The sequence below is a fragment of the Manis javanica genome, chromosome 3, assembly GCF_040802235.1.
Source record: "Manis javanica isolate MJ-LG chromosome 3, MJ_LKY, whole genome shotgun sequence".
NCBI classification, from domain to species: Eukaryota; Metazoa; Chordata; class Mammalia; order Pholidota; family Manidae; genus Manis; species Manis javanica.
This window is the reverse complement of record NC_133158.1, coordinates 78,371,138-78,389,264: the sequence shown is the minus strand read 5'-3', so window position 1 is coordinate 78,389,264 and position 18,127 is coordinate 78,371,138. Positions and strand designations below refer to the sequence as shown.

At 36.7% G+C, this 18,127-nt stretch overlaps 1 protein-coding gene across 26 annotated transcripts in view; it reads right to left on the bottom strand.

Moving 5' to 3' along the window:
* The window catches only part of ABI3BP (ABI family member 3 binding protein), a 238,687-nt gene that overhangs the window by 47,189 nt on the left and 173,371 nt on the right, over positions 1-18,127 (bottom strand). For 22 of the 26 annotated variants that reach the window (XM_036998592.2, XM_073231729.1, XM_073231734.1 and 19 more), the window contains 7 exons: positions 17,402-17,476; positions 16,318-16,392; positions 10,550-10,609; positions 9,922-9,969; positions 9,044-9,121; positions 6,882-6,959; positions 472-537 (listed from right to left, as the gene is read on the bottom strand). In XM_036998592.2, the coding sequence (XP_036854487.2) occupies positions 472-537; positions 6,882-6,959; positions 9,044-9,121; positions 9,922-9,969; positions 10,550-10,609; positions 16,318-16,392; positions 17,402-17,476 (480 nt within the window). The remainder of the gene's footprint in view (positions 1-471; positions 538-6,881; positions 6,960-9,043; positions 9,122-9,921; positions 9,970-10,549; positions 10,610-16,317; positions 16,393-17,401; positions 17,477-18,127) is intronic. The other 4 variants (XM_073231736.1, XM_073231756.1, XM_073231731.1 and 1 more) reach the window with 3 other exon arrangements.

Sequence of the window (18,127 nt, the reverse complement as noted above, 5' to 3'; positions counted from 1 at the left end):
CATTAGAAGGAATCAAGTAAAAATATTCTTCTCAAACAAAAATCTTTTTTTGCTGGAAGAGACCATCTTTTCTTAATAGATAAATAATATCTGAAAGCAAGTAGTATGTCATAGCTAACTCTAATGCTATCTCAATATTTTTTTGCCATGGAAAATTGAAGAAGTGTGTATGTGTGTGAGGGAGCATAGGCATATGAGATAGAACACTATTCTAAAAATGCCTTTATACTGATAAAGTTCCATACTGGTCTCAGAATCTGATCATCCTTAGAAACCTCAGTCAAGTCTTGATCACTGCCATGGATTCATTATTAACTCTCCATTCATCCACAAGGATCAGAATTTATGTATGTCCTTTATTGCATTTTAAGGAGATATATCCCTCCTTTAGCATATTTGGCTGCTTCCATACAGTTTATATCATCACAGATGTGCTGACTATTTAGGTTACCAGAAAGAGAAACAACTTACCAGGTCTGATGTGTGGTCTGTCCGGTAGTCTGGGCCTCACAGGACTAGTGTACAATCTGTGTGGCGCTGAAACAGAGGAAATGCTTCATATTTAATACCCAACATTCAAAAACCCACTAAATGGAGATTTAGCACCCTAGGAATCAACGAATCAACGACTTGTATACTTTGCATGGGAGTAGAAAGAACGTTCTGAAACCTCAAAGTATGCACTATAACATTGATGCTAAAGGAAAATGGAGCAACTGAAAGTATTCATGGCTGGAAATTAAAAATGCACATAGAGTGAGGTAGATCATTTGTACTATGAACTAAGGATTACCCATCATTTTGGCTATGTTTTCAAAGAGCACTTGTTTTACAAGATGGCTGCTCAACATGGTAAATATATAAAGCCAACTAATCATCTATCCATCCATCCATACATCTGCCCCATCCACATCTCTCAATTAGGGAGTTACTGTGGAAATTATTTTGCCAAAGAAGAACAAATAATCTTAAAGGCAAAAAGAAAAATATTTTTAGGTAGGTTAGAAAAAAGACTGTCTTAGCTTATGAAGCCTCAAATGAATAAATACTCACTTTGTGCCATCCATTAAAGCTTCAGGAATGAGAGAAAATTACCTCTGGTGCCCTGCCCATCAGGAGAGGGAGAGCAAGGAACAAGAACTCAGACAAGCCCTGGGGCACACACACCGCCTTGTCACTTCCTGCTCCTGTTATCCAGGGCCTGGTACAGTGAGGACTCCTAATGAAGACTTACTGAGTAAATTTAAAAAATGAGCAACCACCATAAGCAGGCAAATTCATAAGGAACTCAGCTGAAATACGTTTGCTTGTTAAGGTGTACCTTCCCCCTGGAATTCGTCATCTTCCCTTCCCTCCTCTGCTCCCCTTGACATACCGCCCTACCTCCTATCACCAACTCTCTTGGTAATGTTTTAGCTAAGGCTGGAAAAAATTTTTCTTGCAAACTATGTAAGTAGATTACATCGTTTTGATGATTTGGTTCACATCCTCAGTGGGTGTTTATATAACCATAAATCAGCAATGCCTTGCCTACCAAGTTAAAAAAAAATACACCTGCAAAACAGATTATAATGTGGCTCATTTATAAGCTTCCAACATGAAGACTGATGAGCAGAATTTTGCCATACTTCCGGCCAAAAACAGCAGACACGTACAAAAATGCTCTGTAGATTTATTGTGGGCCTTTCAAAGTGCAGTAACGAGAGTGAGAAGAGGTACTGATGTTATACAAAATTAATTATCATTACACTCTAAAATTCATAACGATGATTTGCAACTGTTTTTCTTCAATTTTCTTTGAGTGGCAGAATACCCTATTAGTCTATTTCAACTTTTCATGTTAATTTCTTCAGTGTTACATTGCTTTAAAGAAATACAAGGAGCATGGATATGATTCTAGAACAAATACAAATTTTTAAACTTTATACAGGAAGGGAATTAGAGCAAAACCCCTAGAGCAAAAACAGAAATAATTGGCACTACATGCATTACTTCAAAGCCATAGGCTCACAGTATCTTTTTTCCTATATTCTTTACTTAAATCTAGAAAGAACTTTTTATAAGAGAGCTGAAATGTAACTTAAGTTTAGGCTGTGAATTACTCATATATACAGCTCATCACCAAATAACACATGGCCTTGAGAAAACTGCTCTAGGGTTTCAATTTTAAACTTAAAAAAAAAAAGGAACAAAAGAACTTGGTGAGAATGTAATTATATAAACATCATCTCCGAATAGTTTTTAGTGACTAATAATAAAAATAATTTTAAAAGATGGCTTCATATCTAAATAGTTTAATAAAAATCTGTTCAAGAAGAGCATTAAAAATACTAAACATTGAAAACAAACAGAGATTATAGAAGAAACACCCTGAAGGACCCATGTTCTGCCCAGTACATAGGGGGATAGGGGATAGGGGAAGGAGAATATAACTTTCCTTGGGGTGAGGTAGGGTTCAAGGGCTGAAATAGGTAAAATAATCAAAATGCCCCCCAAAGAGCCTCTGATCAAGCAGATTTCTATTATAGGTTGAGATAGGGCAAAGGAGGAGAGCTTGAATATTTCAGGGTTTTGATTCTACTGTGTTGCAGGGAACTGCCTCAGTAGATACAGGAATGAAGTTGCCACAGAGAAAAGGTGTTGGAGATTCTGCTAGCAGGTTCATGCTGTAGGTCTTAGGTAGTTCAGGCACTGCTTCTTTGGAGCACTTGGGCTCCACAAGGGCTTGGAGACCAAAAAGCCACAGGGGTCATGCTATATTCATGGGCAGAAAGGAACAACTTAATTCCTACAGCATTTCTTTTAAGTTGCTGTGTGCTATCTGGTGCTCCTAAGCTTTCATGTTAAAAACACAGATATACACAAAATAAAAATGTAATAGTTGATTGACCTCCTTCCACAGAGCTCAGGCACATGCTTATGAGGGTGATTCTGGGACACATAGCATGTCCTCACTACTAAAGTTGACCATCTACTCCTAAGCAGGGTGTTTTGGGTTGGGCCACGTTGTGGATACTCTCATGTTCACAATGGGTTCTATCCTGGGATATTTTTTGTCATCTCATACAAATGAATCCCTGTGAGTACACTCTAGAGAACCTTGGGACAAGCCAAGAAAAGTATGAATCCTAGGCCACCATGGTTCATGCTTAAGCTAACATCCTCAGAACATAAGAAAATAATTAAAATACAGTACATTTCATATAATGATATCAGATGCTAGATATATAGCCAATAACTTGTGAGACTCCTAACTAATAAAACCATGTTCTAGAAGGAATTTGATAAAAATTCCACATACACTAGTAACGGTGACTTGCTACTGATGTTCCTATTTAAGCAAAAGGAAAAGCAAGGAAAGAATAGGCCAAAGATCTTATCATCAATTCTTCAATCAATAAAGCTCTAAAAAGCTGAAATCCTTTTCTCATTTGGCAACACAACCTGAGCTAAATAGTCTTTCTGCTGCTACTGTTTTGCTGCTAAACATAATGTGTTGTACTATGAAAATCCAGCTATCTTTTACTAAGTCAGACATTGAAGAAGCTTGCAAAAACACAAAAAAAATAAACACATAAAATGAGGATGGAGTATGAACATCTGCTGTTAATGGTTGAAGCTGGCAATGAGGATGTGGGAGGGCTGTCATTATATAGGGCTTCTTCTGTGTAGATTTATAACTAAATAAAAAGTTAACAAATAGGTAATAAAGTACATAATAAACATTGAAAACATAATGAAAAGGAAGTCCTATACACAGCAATCAGACAAGGCATCCAAATTGGTAAGGAAGAAGTAAAAAAGGCATCCAAATTGGTAAGAAAGAAATAAAAGTGTCACTATTTGCAGAAGAAATGATACTATATATAGAAAACCCTAAAGACTTCATCAGAAAGCTATTAGAACTAATAACTGGACTCAGCAAAGATGCAGGATATAAAATTAATGCCCAGAAATTTGTTGAATTCCTATGTGCTAACGACAACCTAACAGAACAAGAAGTCAGGAAAATAACTTCATTTATAAGTGCATCAAAAAGAATATAATATCTAGGAATAAACTAAACAAAGGAGGTGAAAGCCTGTACTCTGAAAACTGTAAGATGCTCATGACAGAAATTAAAGAAGACAGCAATAAATAGAAATCTATCCCATGTTCATGGACAGGAAGAATTAATATTGTCAAAATGGTCATCTTGCTTAGAGCAATTTACAGATTCAATGCAGTCCCTATCAAAATACAAATAACATTTTGCAATGAACTAGAGCAAATAATCCTAAATTCACATGGAACAACAGAAGACCACAAATTCCCAAAGCAATCCTGAGAATAAAGAACAAAGCTGGGGGCATCACACTTCCTGACTTTAAGCTATGTAAAAACTTATATATGGTACTGGCACAAGAACAGACCCATAGATCAATGGATCAGAAGAGAACCCAGAAATAAACCTATGCATATATGGTCAATTAATATATGATAAAGGATTCATGAATATACAGTGGGGAAAAGACAATCTTTTCAATAACTGGTGTTGGGAAAACTGGACAGCTACATGCAGGAGAATAAAATTGGATTGCTGTCTAACTCCATACATAAAAGTAAATTAAAAATAGATTAAAGACCTAAATATAAGACATGAAACCATAAAACTCTTAGAAGAAAACATAGGCAAAAAATCTCTTGAACATAATAAGCATGAGCAATTATTTTCTGGATACTATCATGGGCAAGGGAAACAAAATAAAAATGAAGATGGACTACATAAACTATACAGCAAAGGACATCATCAACAGAACAAAAAGGCAACCTACAGTATGGGAAAATATTTCCATATTGCTAATCAGCAGGGAAATGTAAATCAAAACCACAATAAGGTATCATCTCACACCAGTCTGAATGGCCACTATCCAAAAGACAAGAAATAACAAGTGTTGGCAAGGATGTGGAAAAAAAGGAACTTCCCTACACTATGGATGAGAATTGGTACATTCACTGTGGAAAGCAGTATGCAGGCTCCTCAAAAAACTAAAAATAGAAATACCATATAACACAGTAATTCCACTTCTAGAAATTTACCCAAAGAAAACAAAATCCCTGATTTGGAAAGAATATGCACCCTTATGCGTATCACCACATTATTTACAATAGCCAAGATATGGAATCAACCTAAGTGTCCACCAATAGATGAATGGAAAAAGAAGAGGCGGTACATATACATAATGGAATATTATTCAGCCATAAAAAAGAAAAACTGCCATTTGTGACAACTGGATGGACCTAGAGGGTATTATGCTAAGTGAAATAAGCCAGGAGGAGAAAGATAAATACCATATAATTTGTGGAATCCAAAAACAAAACAAAAAATGGACAAAAAAGTGGACAACTATACATTCAAAAGCAAATCTCTTAACTAAAAAACTTGTCTTCTCTACATACAACTGATAGTCATATGAATATTCATATTTCACTGATGTCCTGAACTTATGAAATGAAAAACATCAATTAACTTACTTGATGAAAAATTACATTCTGAAAAGAAAATGTCTTCCCTGATTAAAAACAAAGAAGGGAAGATTACATTCCAGAGGTGGGGAAACAGCATTACCCCGAGTTGTCTTTGCCAATTCAGTTGATTGTGGAATCTTAGTTGTGACTCAGAGACACTGAAAAGTGATTGATGGTTACAATGGAGGAGGGGTTGGGATGGGTGGATGGGAAGGGTGAAGGGGATAAAAAGGCACAAAATTCTCAATCATAACATAAGGTGGTCATGGGGATGGAAGTGCAGCCTGGAGAATATAGCCAATGGTTCTGTAACATCTTTGTATGTACTACTTAGTACACAGATACTATACAACAGACAGTAACTGTACTAGCTGGGGTGAGGATTTAATAACATGTGTAACTATTGAAACCTTATGTTATATACTTGAAACCAATATAATATTGTGTGTCAACTTTATTTCAATTAAAAAAAAATGAGAAATTAAACCAAAAAAGTAAAATTTAGAAAATTTCAGACTGTCATGTGCCATAGTGTTTTCTGTCATGCTCATTTAGAATAAGTACTGCTCATCTGCTATAAAACATACACCTTAAAATTAATTTTCTTAATAATCATTTCCTATTACTTCAATTTTCTTTCACCAAATTTCTCCTCCAAATTATAACTGAACAATGAGTAATTTTGTCCCCCAACTCCTTAAAGCTTTTTAGGCTTTATATATAAAAAAGGGGGAAATGGGGAAAAGGAGTAATTTAGATAAATAAGAAAACTTGAAAAAACTGTAAATCCACAACTGATTATAAACCAAGTAGTATAGAAAAACATAAAAACACAAAAAGCAAAGACTTCTGAGATCACAAAGATTCTATCAGTAAGTTTAGCTCCCAAAAAGTAGGAAGGAAGAAATAAAAGTAGGAAATTCCAGAGAAAACCTTCCTGGATGTTTAATATTAAGTCACCTTTAAAAATGTTTTTTTTTCTTGTTACTGGTTTCCTTCTTCAGGCCACAATATCACTGTATCCATCAACTAGGGTAGAAGTAGAAAATTCCACCTACTACTTACCAGAAGTAGAAAATGAGGCAAATGAAGGCCAAGCAAGGAAAAAAAACAGGAGCTTTCACTCTTAGTTGTCAGCATTAAGTGGACAACTATACATTCAAAAGCAAATCTCTTAACTAAAAAACTTGTCTTCTCTACATACAACTGATAGTCATATGAATATTCATATTTCGCTGATGTCCTGAACTTATGAAATGAAAAACATCAATTAACTTACTTGATGAAAAATTATATTCTGAAAAGAAAATGTCTTCCCTGATTAAAAACAAAGAAGGGAAGATTACATTCCAGAGGTGGGGAAACAGCATTACCCCGAGTTGTCTTTGCCAATTCAGTTGATTGTGGAATCTTAGTTGTGACGAGTTCTTGGGTGGATTGATCTGTTTCTGCTGAACAAAAACACAGTACAATGCTGGCTTTAAATCATTATCATTACAAACATATCAAAAAACCCATACTCTTTTCTGCTCCACGCAATGATAAAAGGGTAAATTGCCTTTATGAGAATTCCCAGTAATCATAATATTTCAAAGTTAACGCTACATTTTAATAGTGCTCATTTATTTTATTTGCTGTCTTCATACACCGTTATTATAACGCTTATTGTAAGAATTTCCAAATACTTTTGGCTCAGGATTGTTGTTTTATGATCCCACACACAGCTATACTTAGACTGTGCCTCCTGTCTTTATGCATTATTGTCTTCATGTCTCCTCCCTATTCTATAAACTCCACAAATTTAGGGGAGTTGGAAATGAAATGGATCATATGAAAATGTGGGTATTTACACTGTAAAAGAATATTCTTCTCTACCTCATATGAAAATCAAAGTTTGTTTATTGACGTGGGCACATTTCTCCAGACAACATAAAAAATAAATACGGCAATACTTCCACACCCCTATGAGACTAAAGTCATTATAATATCATATAGACAGAGCAAATTACATTGTTCACTTTGCTATCTACTGGATCCAAGGAAATGCTTGGTGTAAATAACATACTGTCATCTTCTCTTCCACCCTGCTTTATAATCTGGATTCAGCTCCTAAGAGAGATACTTGTGATAAACCAAGACACATTTAAGATAATAAGGAGTGGGAGTTAGATAATTAGCATATCCAGCCCTGGTTCTTGAGAAGTACTTCTGACTCTGCCATCATGGGTAAAGTTGACTTTGTGGGCCTTGGAGAGAATATGAATATTTGGTAATTAAGCTATATTTGCTTATTGGGTTTAACATTTTCTCATTCAAAGAGGATTTCATTTAAAAACGTGATCAGTCACTTCATTTCAGCAGACACACACACAGGTGGATTTATTTGAAAAGGCATCAAGGGAAGCAAATAAGGCCACTGATTTAAACACGGGATGTGGAGCGGACATGGCAGAAGAGCCAACACACACAAGCTGGGGACTCTTGGTTTCTGGTTCATTTTCAGCCAAAAGTCAGGCACACTGCGGCTTTCCACCTAGCGAACGCACTGGTGCTGAACTCCTTGAAAGCACGGCCAGCTCATCCTAACCAACCTCCCTGACTCATCTATCCATCTGTATTTCTCCAGATGACTCACATGCTTATCACATAGTCCTGCCACCATTCTCCATCCTGGGCCTCTTTCCCATCTGTCCTTGACCTTTAAATCTTTTAACTTCAACTTCCACACCAATGTGAACATTCTGGGTAAATGTCACCTCCTCTGTGAAGCCTTCCCAGATGCCCTGTGTAGTTGGCTTGCTCAGCATGTTGCTCATTTCTCTATCATACTGATTGAAATGTATAACTCTGGGGTGAATGCCCCAGGAGCTCTGGTGACTGAGTGTGTGCATTCCAATCCAGCTCTGATATTAGCTGTGCGACTTGGCCAAATTTTAAAATCTCTTTATGCCTCCATTTTCTAATCTATAAAATGGAACAAGAAATAGAACCTACCTCCAACTTGTTATGTGGCTTAAACTAAAACATATATCAAGCGCTCTGGGTGGTACTGAGGAAGCACTGCTATTACTAAATCCTGTCTTTGTATTGGATGGTGAGCTCTCCAGGATAAGGACTCATCTTTAAAACAGTTCCATTTTTGGAACTCCCATTCCTTAGCACTGTGCTTAGCACCAATAAAATACTAAATAAATACTAAATAATCTTCCCAAATGCAGTTTCCAATACAGAAAAAGCAACAAAAAAGTATAGCATGTATACACTTTGGGAACATTCTTCTTTCTAGAATACTTGCTATTTTGTCAAGATGTCTTATAACCTTCTCATTTTCTATTTAAAATCAGCATAAATATTAGAAGGACAAATATACAGTCAATGTAAAAGAATCAGTGAAATGGATATTCTTTTCTAATGGTAAAAAGAGATCCTCAATTTTTGGAAACATCCAATGAACACAATATACATATGGCTCCTTTAAGGGCAATCCCTAAAAGGTAAGGTCCTCATCAGACTGAAATATACAAACAAAATTTACCCAGCGTTTGTAGTTCCTCTCGACTAGGACTTGGTGAAATCATAGGTATGAAAGGACTGCCTCGTGTTTCTAATGGAGCTGCAAAAAGAAAGCATCAATGTTATCAATCTTCAGATTCAAAAGCCAGCACCAGGCCAGAGTAATTATTACTCTAGATTCCTTCATTTGAAATAGAAAAAGGAAACATTAAGTGGGACATGAAGAAGAAAATTAGGTGTGCACAGAACCTTCAGAAAAATGACTGTGAAATATTAGAATAATGGTTCTCAACTGCTTTTTTCTAGCAGGACAGATAAGAAATGACATTTAATGTCCTGGCTAAGTTGGGGTATGGGTTAGGCAAGGCCCTGGTCTGTCAGCTACAGCTCTGTCCCTCTCTGCCTCCCCAGAGAGCACAGGGGATTACACAATGAGTGGGAATATCATTGTTGTAGCAGTTATCTTTAGCCAGCTCAAGTTTACTTTTGAAAATAAGTTATTGGAAAATTTCAATATTTTGATGTTATTAATTACTTCATAGCACCTTTTACAGCTTGTCACATGCTAATGTATTGTACTACAGCTGAGAACCATTCAATCAGCAGAAAATGTTAACTAGATGGACATGAATAGGGTAGAATCATTTTGAACATGGAGATCAATGAAGTAGGTGAGGATGGACTTGGTAACGAGCTATATTAAACTGGTCTTCATAGGTAAGTCTTTACAACAGTGAAACCATTTCTTTCCTATTTTGGAAAGAATAATAATAATGAGAAGGAAATGATGAAATGGATTGAGAAGAGATGATGTTTCAAAATGGTAAACTGAGACAGACTTGCAATCTTGATGGTAGCAAAGAAAACAATTAGAGGTGGTCAATATGGGAAAACCATTACCTATTGTTGTCTCTGGTGGATGGATTCTAAAGGTAACTGGTTGTAGAACTAGTCCAGAAGCAAACCAAGGAAATATATTTATGAAATAAAAATATATTATGGTGAAGTAAAAATGTTTCTAAATGCATCCATTTGACATTTAATTATTTTCTAAGTACCATAATAAATGTGAGAAAATTCTATACATTAGAAACCACTTAGGGAATTTAGTTTAACTAAAACTTTAAAAATCTCATTCAGTGTCATGTTGAGAAAGATTTTTGAGTAGGCACCTACATTTTCTACTTAAAAGTACATCCACAGTTCGAATATAATTTTATTCACAATTTGAAAGAAAGTAAACATGGTCCACTCAGTTAATAATTATGTCTGATAATTTTAGCATGTTCTCCTTTTTAATGAAAACACTTCCAGGGAAATTAACTAATTATATACTATTCTCTCATGTTAACAAGGGAAAAAAATCAAACAGACTGTGTGACTAAATCTTCACCAAAAGAAATATACATTTTATTTCCATAATTTTCTGTAAACTTCTTCCCATCACAACTATTAAAAATATATTTATCTCAAGGATATTTTTTGAAAAATACACTTTCTAATTGGGAAAATAAAATAATCCATTTACCAGATTCACTTTCAGAGACTTCAGGGTCTGGTTTATGGGGAAGGAGCACATCTTTTGGAACTGAAAGAGAAAGATTATAAAACATCATACTCTAAATGTCACACCTGAAGTGAAACTTAACCCACAGACAGAATATCTGGGGAAGCATGAATAAAGCAAAGGTATTTTCACAATGGCCAAAGAATTTGGCCATTCTTTTCAAACTGGAAAAATGTCACTGTGTGGGGAAGGATCTAGTAGCAATAAAACAAAGTTGGTCACAATTCATTTTGAAGCTTCCCTTGAGGGGGGTAAAAAAAAAGAGGAAATAACTAATGTAATTAAACATAAGAAGGTTAAGTTATCTTCAAAACAGAAAGTCAGTTTTTGCCTGAAATTTTAGCTGGCATTTAATATTCATGCCCAAATTCTACTGATACTTATAGAAAATCCATTATCCTAGGTACTGTAGGCATAAATGGCCACCAGATTGAGGGAAACAGCAAGAAAGAAAAAAAAATTCTTTAATATCTAAGAAAAGAACAAAGTTTTATTTTAAAAGGCACTAAGAGTTATCCTGGGGAGAAAACAGAGCAAAAGGAGTCAACCATTCATTAGAAGATACCATATGTAAAATTCATAAGAGTGCTTGGTACATAGTAAATGCGAGATAAATGCCGTTTATTTCATTCTTAGTGGTGTGGCTCCTAGTATTTTAGGTGTCAGGGCCTCCTGACATGAGAATATGAAAGCATAGGACACAAATGTCAGCTCAACAACAGACTCTCGTATTCAGCCCCTGAGATCCAGCATAGTTTTAATGCCTGTGCCCAGTTCTATTTTGGCAAAAATAAAACAGTAGGTTGGGAATTTGATACCTTGTCTCTCACCAGGAAAAATACCAGGGTGATCTGCCCATTGTTAGTACCAGATTTCTGTGTGAAAAAGTCTCCTATCAAGAGCAAGGTAAAGTAGTTCTTTGACTCAGTTTCCCCACAAGGAGCTTCTTCTCAGCCTTTCTCTTACTGAAAAGTTTTCTGACCACCCTGAAGATTTAAGTACCAGAGTTGCTTTGGTAAGCAGTTTAATTTTCTTGCATCTTATCTGATGCTTGGGAAAAAACATTAGGATTCAGGTTGGAATTCTGCCTCTGAAAAAGCTGAAGAAAACTTTTGCACCATGAGGTGGCCAAGCACCACTTTACCCTCAGTGTAAAAATAGCTTCTATGGAACAGGCACTCTCTTTTTACTGCTTTTGGGGATCATATTTAACTTGCATATTGCATTTGTTCTTAGTCTAGGTCGCTAAGTACCAGTGAAATCACAGTTGTGGAATTTGGTAGACTGTGTAGAATCTTGACTCAATTAGAACTTCAGGGAGCTAAAAGGTAACATTCCAGGTGATCTTGGAAATCTGGATTTTTTTTTAAGAAAAACAACTCCAAAATATCAGTGGTAAACAAAATTAGGGAAAATCTATCACCATAATAAATGTTTTACCTTTGCTCTATTTTTAGGGCTTCATCTGGTAAAACACAACGAATTTCCAGTTGTAAATCAACCTAAATGTTTATCTGGAGGGTGAAGGAAAAGGCATTTTGATGTGGCTCTGTAAAGGTCATGACCATACAAAGCAGTCTGAAGTTGATACAGACCCTAAATGGTCTACTAGGATTAGGGGGAGGAGAAGCTGAGAAGAAATGTACTCCCATAAATTTACTGTACTGTAAATACATCACTGCTGCCTGCTTTCGTTTGCTGAGGACTCTAGGCTGGGTTAATGTGGATTCCTGCTGCCTCCTCTGGCACTCTTTAACCGTGAAGTGATGATTTAATAAACTGCCAGAGCAGGCTTTCTAAAGCAGGTGAAAGCAGTGGAAAGGAAAGAAGTAGAGATATTCACAGGAAAGGGTTATGAATCATTCTCTTACTTGGGCAGCTGTGGCTCCAAGAAAGGCAAGCTGTTTTTTTCTTTTTCCCTATGTAGCATTCCTCCTTAATATTAAATTGAACAAGAGCATAGCTCCTAAATCCTAGATCTTCCATGCTGGGGGAAACTTAGTCTAAATAATGATAATTTATTTGAGAAGGCAGTTTTTATTTCTTTACAGGCATATTTTTATAACATATATAATACCATTAGTATGTTTTAGGCTCAATCATATTATCAAATTACCACTCACATTAATTAACCAATTATATGAACTGTCTTTTTGAATAAAGGGCTGCACTTTAAAGAAAAACTCAATACAAGACCATCATGAGTGGAAGCATCTAATATGGACAAATGTAAATGAACGTGCATGCATGTTTTACCAGAGTAGATGAATTTATGTGTGATTCTCTGATAAAGAGAGCAGAATATGAAGTCTTTAAGGTTTACCCCTGCAACAGGCTACAAAGAGGTGGATTCTCTAGAACAGTAAATACACCTAGACTATACACCCTTTACACCTCCTGACCCCCCAATTCTTTTATTCTGACCTTGTACCCTTAGCCCAGACTGGTCCCCTGTCCTTCTGGAGCTCACTTTACAAGCTTCACTGCACTCTGGGGCCACCTGCCCTTGCATTTCCCAGGGGGCCTTTCACTTTCCATTGCTTCTACTATCTTTTGTTTTTCACCATTAGTGTGTATTTCCATTTATCCACGAGTTCCTCCCTTCCACCAAAGAAAGAGCTCAAATGTTCCAGCACCTTATAAATAATCATTTCCTTGACATGGCTTCCCTTCAGACCATCCCTCTCTTGCTCTCATTCCTTTAATTGAAGCACTGGATCTGTCTCTGCTTCTCAATCTCTCAAGTGTGTTTTCTTCATCCACCGTGGTCTGGCTTCCACCTCACTGATCTCCTGCAACCATGGATCTATGATGCCTTAACCATAGATCTAAAGTCTGAAATGCTCTGAAAACTGAAAGTTTTCTTATAACTTATTTGACAGCAAAGCCTGACTAGAACTGACCTAAGACTAGTTATAGTTTTTAATTCATCCTGTGTAGTATGACTATTCATACTTCTTACTACATACATAATTTGTAATCAATGATACATGCACTGTTTCACCTTTCCAAAAATTGAAAAACTACGGAATTTTGAAGCACAGGCCCATGGGTTTCAGATATGGGCTCTGGACCTGCACTGTGAAGGCCAGCACCTCTTCTGACCCCTTGTCACCCCACTGTCATTGCTGACCACCCTTCTCTGCCTTGCATCCTAAGCTCCCTTTCCTGGTACTTTTATCTTTTATGACAGCAACTTGTGCTGGCTTCTCTTCCTCTATTCACTCCTTAAATGTAACTGTGTGCCCCAAGTCTTTGATCTCTGACCTCTTATTTTCTCAGCCTATACTTTCTCCTGGATGATGTCACTCCCTCGCAAGATTTAAGAACCTTCTACATGTAGACAGGTGACTCCCTAGTCTACACCCCAAATCTTGACTTCCTTTAGAGATCCAGAAATACATTGCAACGTTAGACATTCCCACTTTAAAGTCCTACTGGTCCTCCAAACCTAGCACGTACAAATCCAAGCCTTTATTCCTCCCTCTGTGGTCCCTCCCTGCCTTAGTGACATTACCATCTCCCACTTGCCATTAGTGAGGACTGGAGAGCTTGCTGAAACCTAGATTTTCTTCCTGGTTTTCTCTCAGTGACTTACATCTATTCAAGTACGTGTGGGCTAGAAGGATCCCCACAAAGCGAAGCCAGTCCCTGGTGTAGAAACAAATCTACAACGAAGGTGTAGGTCTGTTGAGCCAGGCATCAGGGGGAGTCCTGTGCTATGAATTAAAAAGTCATTTCTCCAAACTGGATCGGAGGAAAAGCTGATTCTGTTTTGGTTCTGTACATGGTGTATGGGCTCAGATTGTTTAGATTTCTCATTAAGTGTTGTCAACAATTCAACTGAGTGGCTGGAATATATTTTCTAAAGGCCTACCTGGGTGAGACCAGTGTTATGTGTAGGAATCTATAGCGAATCCTAGACTGACTTGCTACAGGTCTAAAAATTCAAGTTAGTTACTTCTGATGTCTCTCAGAATAAGTTTTGAGATAAACATAACTCCACACTCATTTCTGCACATTTTACATTTTTCGACATTCACAGAGCATCTATTTCTCCAGGATACCAGTTCAAATGAAATACACATATAATTTCCTGTTCTCTGAGGTATGACCTAAAGGAGCTAGCAAACAAGATCTTGTATTCATTAGGATGCAAACGTGAGCCTAGATACAACCCAGAAATGGTCTGAACAGAATTCAGTCTGTTAAACACTTGTAAGGAAACTGAAATGTAGTAACAGCTGCCTTATGGTTGGTTATTCCTGTAGGCATCACAGCCCTGGAGCAATAGGGGAAGCCCTGATGAATACAGTGGTGAACATTTGGAACTGGATGGAGACTCAGTAGAATCAGCCCAGTGGAGGCTCCAGGGGGAGCATTTGTGCTGTTCTGTTGCTCAAACTGACAGGTTAGAGTTGCTGTGAAAAACAAGGTATGGGTGGAATTAAGACAAATATTAGAAAAAGAAGAAAATGGTTATTAGACATTTGGCTTAATGAGATTAAGTCACATTAGGAACTGACTGTATTACTTTCTCTAACAAAAAAGGGAAAGTTGATAAAATCACTCAAATCTACTGTTAACTGCAATGACTCAGTTTCTTTAACATTTTTTTTCCCAGCTGAAAATAAGAAGCTGACCTTTTTAAAAAAAAAAGATCAGTTTTTCTGGAATTTATTAAATTGGCTGTTATTTAGTGGTACAACTATAAATTCTAGACTGCAGGGCAAAAATGCTTCTTGCTAGTCTACCATCACCTGCAATGACCCTCTTGTCCCACCGCAACAGGAACACCCTCAGCTTACACAACCTGGGGAACATCACAGCAAGTGAATTCAGCTTCCAAACTGCCAGCATTTCAAGCTTAGCTCAGAAATCCTTTGGTTCTGGGAATCTTTTATACATTTCTAGGAGCATCTAGGAATTTATAATAATTGGATCCTTAGAAAGAAAGAGAAAAAAACCTACGGTATTTCCCAGATACTCTTGTTAAAAACGAGCTTGCTTTGGTTTATGGGATCAGCCCTTGGCTAACAGCAGCTTCCTCAGGTCTGGAGGACCCGGAGCACGGGCAGCAGGGCCCAGAGAGAGTGCCTGGCTCCTGGCAACCCCCACACTGGCTCCTCCCACAGACAGGAGACTTTTCTCCTCCAGAAAGGGACAGGGGTCCCGCTCAGATGATGGGCAAGACATAGCTTTAGAGCTAAAGGAATTTTGTGTGTGTGAAACAAATATATTATTTCTAACCCAAGCTATTGCTCCATGAACTGGTAAAACAGAATTTGATGGAAAAAATGAAAAAAAAAACACAAAAACTCAATGCTGGATAGCGTAAAATTTATGAACACAAGAAAATGGTTAAACATCATTTCTGTTGTTTGTAAAACATTGTTTTATCATTTTTGTGAAAAGAATCCTGAATTCTTGTTTCCCTTATTTTGGTGAAACATTTGAGCATGGCATCATTAGTGTTGGTGGGTTTATATGTCCCCAAATAAGAGAACTTCAGTTCTAAAAGAGGCATTCTCCCTTTGGCACAATCCTCTGCCTTTTGATTTTATCAATTACCTACCATACAAGCTTATGGAATCTTTGAAATGATCACACCACGTGCGATACCACATGGTATCCAAACATAAGTGGAATATTGACCTCACATCCATCAGATCTCATGTTTCATTGAAGCAGAGTGTACGTATGGCTTAAACATGAAATAAAGCATTTACCAGGTAGAGTATATGACACTTCTGGACTTGGGAATGTTTTTGGCCTTGGAGTAACACGCTGGGGCACCTTTGGAGCTGAAAGAGAGAACTTAGATCATGAGTTATTTGGTTTCATCATCTCCCAGTCATACTTAATACATATGATACAACAAAGCATAAGCCTAACTTATGAAATGAAGTAGTTACTCAAAATCATGTAAACATCAAGTATTGATGTAATTTGAAATTGGGAGAGAGGAGACAGATCAGTTGATTAACAGAGCCAGGACCAGGTAGATGCTTGGAGTAGGCACTAATGCTAGAGCTGTGTGGAAGAACTGAATGTATCATGCTTAGTAACAGATGAACTGCAGAGCCTGGATGTGTAAGAGAAGTAAAAATCAGGTGTAAAACGCTGACATTTTGTCACAAATGAAAATAGAAACTGAATGGGAGAAAAGAAGAGGAGCTTTCTTTGAGGCATGTCAAGTATATAATAGGCCAAACTGGAGAGCCTCTGAGGCAGCTGGACAAATCAGACAAGATCTTGATTTTACAAAGTTAGGATTAGAGTTAATCATTCAAATAAGAGCCTCTTGAACAGAATGAAAAATAGTTCATAATGAATCTTTTTTGGGTCCTTACCAAAATTTTACAGCAAACCAACCAAAGCAGTATTGCATAACCATTAATAATAGGAGAGGATATATATATATATATGTTAAAAAAATCTGAGTGACATATTACATAAGATCTACTGAAAGGTCAAAAAATAAAAAAGGTTATTAGTAGGGGAGGCACAGTCAGAAGCTGCAAAAGGGATATGGAGCCTTCAGCTGGGAGAGGCAAACGGAGGAGGTGGGCTACTCTTTAAGAAGTTCCATTCTTCTCCATCTCCTCTCAAATAACATAACAAAGGGAAGTTTTCTGGAATAAACCATTCCAACAGTATATTTCCTCATAAAGTATAAACAAAAATATAGATATTTATTAGGTTTCTAAGGGAGACTTATTTTATAAAGGTGGAAAACCCAACTCACTATCATTCAGCAGAACAATTCCACTCTCATCAAAATTCAGACCAGAATGTAAACTCCATATTTACCTGGCTGTGTTTCTGGGATTCTTGGACGTGGAGGTGTTTTTGGTTTGGGAGGAGTACGCAGTATCTGCTTGGGAGCTAAAAGAAAGGATACAGGTTTGGAGCTCTTGAGCTCTTAAGAATCACAACCCCTAAGCCTCTAGGATGTCAAAAACCAAGACCTAAGCACACAGCAATTAATGCAATTAGAGTTCTGAAAGACCCACAAACATTATTTTCTTATTATAATGAAAAACAAAACAAAACAAGAAGGCACATTAAATGATATCCAAGATATTCAGCTGATATACAAAACTGTTGGAATTTCAGGAATATCTACTGTAATACCTTTTAAATAGACCAAAAATCAATTTCCTAATAACAAGAATTCATCCTTATAAGTTCATACAATGTTATCAGAATATCCCAGTATAATATTTTAAGTGCAAAGAGATAAAATTTTTCTAAACAGAAACGAAGTTAGCAGGTTATATTCCAAATATACCTAGAAAATAAATGCATTTTAATAGCAAGTGCTATTGGAAAGACTTAATCTGATTAAACAAAACAATTTTCATGGGTCATGTGGGGGAAGAAAAATGGAAAGGATACATTACTGAAGAAAGTTATTCCTTGGCTGAGCAATTCCCAAAGAAGAAAGAAGTTCTAGGATATTCTGTGTAAAAATCAATTAGTTTCTTCACCAAGAAAATTAAAAGTATAGCCTGCTGGAGGAAAGGAATAATCAAA